The sequence below is a fragment of the Pygoscelis adeliae genome, unplaced genomic scaffold (assembly GCF_000699105.1).
Source record: "Pygoscelis adeliae isolate BGI_AS28 unplaced genomic scaffold, ASM69910v1 Scaffold133, whole genome shotgun sequence".
Taxonomy (NCBI): domain Eukaryota; kingdom Metazoa; phylum Chordata; class Aves; order Sphenisciformes; family Spheniscidae; genus Pygoscelis; species Pygoscelis adeliae.
In genome coordinates, this window is record NW_008824475.1 from 5,169,771 (window position 1) to 5,176,377 (window position 6,607).

General features: G+C 34.8%; 1 protein-coding gene across 1 annotated transcript in view; it reads right to left on the reverse strand.

Annotated features, from left to right (window-relative positions):
• TBC1D19 (TBC1 domain family, member 19) overlaps positions 1–6,607 on the reverse strand; it is a 56,281-nt gene that overhangs the window by 12,413 nt on the left and 37,261 nt on the right. The window contains exons 13-15 of the mRNA XM_009321402.1: positions 5,708–5,782; positions 5,163–5,225; positions 1,171–1,255 (exon numbers count right to left, since the gene is read on the reverse strand). Of these exons, the coding sequence (XP_009319677.1) occupies positions 1,171–1,255; positions 5,163–5,225; positions 5,708–5,782 (223 nt within the window). The remainder of the gene's footprint in view (positions 1–1,170; positions 1,256–5,162; positions 5,226–5,707; positions 5,783–6,607) is intronic.

The following is a 6,607-nucleotide window of genomic DNA, read 5'->3' on the forward strand; positions in this document are numbered from 1 at the left end:
CCCTCTACTCTGCTCTGGTGAGACCCCACCTGGAGTACTGCATCCAACACGGACCTGTTGGAGCAGGTCCAGAGGAGGGTCACAAAATGATCAGGGGGATGGAACACCTCTCCTATGCAGAAAGGCTGAGAGAGTTGGGGTTGTTCAGGCTGGAGAAGAGAAGGCTTTGGGGAGACCTTATTGCAGCCTATCAGTACTTAAAGGCGGCTTGTAAGAAAGATGGGGACAGACTTTTTAGCAGGGCCTGTTGTGACAGGACAAGGGTGAAGGGCTTTAAACTAAAGGGGGGTAGATTTAGACTAGATAGAAGGAAGAAATTTTTTACGCTGAGGGTGGTGAAACACTGGCACAGGTTGCCCAGAGAGGTGGTGGATGCCCCATCCCTGGAAACATTCAAGGTCAGGTTGGACGGGGCTCTGAGCAACCTGATTTATTTGAAGATGTCCCTGCCCACGGCAGGGAGGTTTAACTAGATGACCTTTAAAGGTCCCTTCCAACCCAAACTATTCTATTCTATGATTCTATGAATAAATTGAAGATTGTCAAGAAAGTAAGACTCACATGAGAACTTAAGCCAAGAAAAGTAAGACTCACATGAGAACTTAAGCCAAAGAACATCCAAAAGTAAGCTAACACTTTGGAAGATGCCATGCTTTGAAAAAAATCAGTATAAGTCTGCTCTATTCTCCCAGACCTTTGAACAGAGCGCACAGTTCTTCAACAACATGTTCTGCTCCTGTCTACAAATATCTGCAAGATCACTGCTTTGGGAAGATAACATCTTACCACCACTTCCAGCTGCTAAATTTATGGAAGTTGCAGAGGACAACATTGTGTATTTAAATTTGTAGCTCTGATGAAGATAGTTGTCCTCAAGATTTTATCATATTGTCATAGTTGTGTGTTTAATTTATTTTGGTAAAACACTGGAGAATTATACACAGAGAACTACAGTAAAAGAACAACATTGCAATCTGGCCTTCATGTGATCAGCTTCTAAACTGTCACAGTAGAATCTGTGCAGATGTCAACTGGATACATGAAGTTTTTATTAACGTTCTTTTAAATGTAGTCTACTAGGTGTAATGAACATAAAGGAAATTCACATACTGTATTACTGCAGCAGTCAACAAAAATCTATGCAATCTTTTATAAAACAATTCCTTTTACCTCGTATATATGATTTGGGTGGGGTGGCACTACTGTAAGTAAAGTGCTCCAATACAGATGTATCTCGGGAAAAACAGAGTAATACCTGTAGAAAAGACAGCATATAAAAATCAGCTGACTTACTGGATCAACAAAGCAATGCCTAACAGATTTAAGGACCTGCCTTAATTAGCACCTATTAGATGCTATTGAAGAGCACTAATATGGTTGAAAGCTCTTGATCAACAATTTACTTTCCTGTTCAAATTTCTAGGTTCACTTTGAATTTGCTATGACTTTACCTTCACATTCGTTTGTTGTCAGTAAAATATCCCCGTTCTTCAACCCTCCTCTTTGCCTCTCACCATGGGTTTATCCCCTTCTGTCACATCATTAGTGACTGTGCATGCACCTGGCTGCTTTGATGTCTATTAGGTTATTTTTCTATTCAGTTACTATGACCTGGGGAAGTCCTAGTAAGTGAATAAGCAAATGAAACATTTACATTTTTGCACGTGTGCAGTTCCAGAAGACTGATCCTTACATTCACTTTTATTCCCAGGAGCTTTACAGAATGTTTACACGATATTCAGTTCTTTCAAAGAGCACAGATTATAATGTTCACCTCATATCCACAAGTTCTGAAACGCACACTGTATTTTGTAAAATATATTTGTATTTTTTATTGTTTACATAAATATCTAGTATTCACAGCAATTGAGTATAAAATGAAACACTAAAAGCATTCCTAGAAAAAAATTAACAATAAAGAATCTCATCCTATATGCAGTTGTAAAAAATGTAATAATTAGTATCATACTCGAATATTTTCATGTTTTCATGCAATGAAAGACTGCACTATCAAGAATGTACAGAAGAGGGCAGAAGTAAGACGTCAACTTGCTGCTGACTTTTTTTGCATACATTAAACCCTCTCTGCTCTTGTAGGTTTTAAGAATTGGGTTGTTTGTTTGCTTGAACTGTAGCCAAGGTGTAAAAGGTGGAAGTGTTTCAGATGGTGTTTCACTACATAATTTATTGTGAATAAAAATGAATGGATTTTTCCTTCAACTAATTATTGCAAACATTTTCCAGATACCAGCATTTGTCAAAAGGAAACATGCAAAACCGAAACACTGTGACATCTGAACATCATTGCTTTTTTTTATTTTTTATGGAAAGCAGGTCATATTTTGAGACTTTTTCCTCTTTTGAACCTCAAAACCATTTCTCAGATACAAACAACTTTTTAAAAATAAATAGTTTCTTTATCTTTAACAGTTTAAGCTAAATATTATTTTTGTGCAATACACAATCATTTTCATAGCTGCCAAAATATAGCTGACCATAACAATACACAGGCAAATGTAATTCTCTGTATATGTTAACTGAGGTGAAAGAAAAAGAAACTAATCTAGAAAGGACATAAATTATGTTCTCTCACAGGGGAAAGAATGTAACCTTAATTTGAGGCCCCCTTTTTTAGGAATACAGTGTCCAGCAGCAGTATCTGGAAGTCTTTAAATTAAGACTATGCATCTTTATAAGAGATAGACTCTAGCTCAAACATAAGTCATGACTATACCTAAAAACTGCTGGGTGACGTTCTTTGCATATATTCATTATGCAGGATGTAAGACTAAGGTATTCGAATTGAACATCTGGCCTGAAATAATGAATTTACAAATTTAACAATTTATGCATTATTTTTCTCATTCACAAAAATGATAATGCTAAAGAAAACAATGGCACAGACCCTTTTTTAAGTACAGGAATGTTTGGCAAACTATCGGGTATTTATAATCAAAACTGAAAAGAAAACCACTGAATTCAAAGGACTGAGAAAAAGAAAAAAAAACAAAGCCAAAGCTTTTATCTCAAAGAAATTACTGTATTAAAAATAACTGTATTCTATTTCAATAGTTATAAGGAAGTAATAAAAACATGTAAACTTTGGGATGAAGAAAGCAAAGATATTAAAGGAAATAAGTTACATCATTTCACAGTGCTCTTCCTGAAAAGGACTGCATGCTAGTAAAGAGGTACCAATAATCCAACCAAATATGTTATTTTAGGCCCAGATTTTTTGGTTTTGATGGATGCTTTATCTGTTAAGTAATACACAGACAAATGCCACACTCTGATCAATGACTTGGAAAACTTAGAGGCAGTAACTAGTCATGGAAAAAAGCCACAAACGCAGTACAAACAGAAATAATTTATCTGGTTTAAACTAACATTTTCATTACCTATTTTATTTAGCCAATATTTAATTCCAGTTATCGTATGAAATAAATAAATAATATCCCATATCAGAATGACTCATACTGCAAAATTTTTCCAGGGGCCACAGAACAAAATAATTTGGCAGCAATGCATTTGCAAATTAGGTTGGAAGAGAAAATTATCAAGGAAAATGGATAACTTTCTTCTAGAAAAAGAGTCTGGTACCACAAAGTACCAAACAAAACTAAAGCAACTAATAATTAGAAGTTTGAGATATTCTTTGCCTCAAAGCCTTGCAGTAAAACTAGGCACTTCATTTTTCAAAGATTTTTGGTGACTCTCCTTCAAATTACTAAGGATAGTTTAGTCCTTTTTATGCTTTTCATTCTGTGATCATTCTTCTAGTTAATAGTGATACATAAAAAATTAAAATATTCAACTGTGCTATACAGTGAGAATGATGAACAAAATCTATTTCTGATGGTCTTAAAACACAAGATTATACTGTATACTAGTTCATAATCCTTCATAGATTATAATTCTGTGTCCACTGGAACTGCCAGTTAATGACTAATTAATATGCCTTAGTTGTCTATGTAATGAATGAAGCAGAAATAACAATGAGATTTTCACATCCCACGATGAAGAAATAATGTTACAATAATGAAGATCATCTTTGACCCTTAAATCAAGAAAAACGTCTACACGTAAATATTTTAGTGAGTAAGTATCAATGTTTGAGTTGTCATTATGTAGTGACTTTTCAAATGTTAATTCAGAAACAAATTCAGATACAGATCTTAATATTGGAACTATTTTAAGTAAGAAAGACTAAAATTATAACCTCATTAAATTATAAGTATTAATGTTTAAATGCTTATTATGCTAAAATATTATATGTAGACATGATTGAATAGTATGCTTAAATAGTAACACATATTTTTATACCTATATGGACTAAGCAGCAGTAAGGACGGTTTCTTGCTTAGTTAAATTACTAGCAGTTTTACATATTACCATCAAGAAGAAATCATTTAGTTTCACATAGTTCTAAAACAAAAAATTAAGCAAGTCTAATCTAACAGATGTGACTAATGAAATTGAAAGCACTGTGGCAATGGTAAGTTTGCTGCATGACATTTATGTTGACACTGCAATCAGCTACACATTAGGAAATTCATAAATGTAATGTCCTTCTATTTAAGGGTATTTGACAGGCAGCAATGAAGATAATTCTTTATAAATTAGCTGGGCTCCCCATTGCTAGAAGCAGCTTTGGAATGGGAGCAATCCTAAAAGTAACCATACATATCACTACCTTATTCAGAGTCAATGTCTTCAATTAAAAAATATGTCAGTACAATATCTTCTATGCTTATTGCAGTAGGTCACTGTAAAGCAAAATTTTTTTTTTTTTTTTTTTAAGCTGGAACCCTGAATATACTTCTCAAGTCTTAATTTCTCTGTATGCCACAGCTGTTAATCATTTTATTATTGCAAAGCTGGAAAGGGGAAGAATATGGCTGACAGCGTATTTTCTGGCTTACCGCATTGGAAAGACATTGTGTAGGGTCCTTCAGAGTAGGATTTTTAGAAGTCTGTCCTGCTTAATCTGTTTAAGTGTACAAGATTAATTTACAGTATTGTTACTCAGAAGGGAAAGTATATGTAATGCAGCAAACAGATGCTGTCTAGTGTCCCACTGTACTCTGCCTACACATGAAACACAAAGGCAATCCCACAGGAGTATACTTTCTAGCTTTTCTAAGAAAAAAATAGTTACATACCTGATATAAATAATCCTCAAATACAAAATAGTAGTCATCATTGCTTGCTGTCAGCTTGACATCCTGTAATCAAAAAATACAGCAGTTTGAAGCCAAAAGACATCTTTTCAGACTCCTATAAAAGCTAAACTTAACACAGTGGTAGAAGACACTGTTTCACCATTGAATCATGAAAGAGCTGTAGTTAAGCATATACTCCACATTTTAAAATCTAAAAATGCTATATTAACTTGAAAATTAAAACATTCAGAATTGAAACTTGAAATGGAAGTGCTTGGACCCCAGTGCTTTCTTCTTCGCAAAACCAGTTATTCCTTCAAATGACATTACTGTTTCTTTATGACTTAATGGCTCAACTCAAATGTCTCACACAAGAGCCAACACAGGCACAAGGAGAGAGTTTACAATAATAAATTCACACTAATTTTTCTTACACTTCTTAAAACCAAATCATCTAACATTTTCTTTGTTAAAAAACCAAGGTATTGGTGTGATGAGTATATAAATATATAAATCACTTAATCACTGTTTCGTGAATCACTTACTTTGAAAATCAGGCTGTCCACTAAAAGGTCATGCTGAATCACGTTCGACTTAAGCTGTTCATAATACAGGATATCCTAAAATTACAAATATTGTCATCATCAGTCTGAGACACAACTTTAATTTATATTTAAACTAATGAAGCCAATTTTTAACAATTAAAAAAAATCAAGAAAAATCATACGCATGTATTCAGCTGAAAAACCCACTGCATAATTGCATTCATAATAACCCACTGCATAATGAAGCATTCTATCACTGTTTATTCTAGCTTAAGCCCTAAGAAATGAGACAGATATTTGAGACTTTATGAAATGACCTCCCCTTTATATAATTAATAAAATGAGAATGAAGGAACTAATTCAAACGCAAGATCCATATCTTCCAACCTCTCGGTCTCTACAGCTAAAATCTTTTCAATGCTCAAAATCATTACGGTTTTTTTCTTTATTACCCTCTATTTTCATGCACCTCTCTATTAATAGGTTCTGTCATATCTTCTAGCATGAGTGAGTTGCTGCAAATATTTCATATTAATCTAATACGAATATAAATAGTATAAATTTGTGAAAAGATGAAATGATAAATATATTAAAAAATCTTGTGAAGATGTGCTTACAAGGCATGTGCAGGACAACCAGGGGATCAGGCCCAGCCAGCACGGGTTCATGAAAGGCAGGTCCTGCTTGACCAACCTGATCTCCTTCTATGACCAGGTGACCCGCCTAGTGGATGAGGGAAAGGCTGTGGATGTGGTCTACCTGGGCTTCAGTAAGGCCTTTGACACCGTCTCCCACAGCATTCTCCTAGAGAAGCTGGCGGCTCACGGCTTAGACAGGTGTACTCTGCGCTGGGTCAAAAACTGGCTGGACGGCCGGGCCCAGAGAGTTGTGGTGAATGGA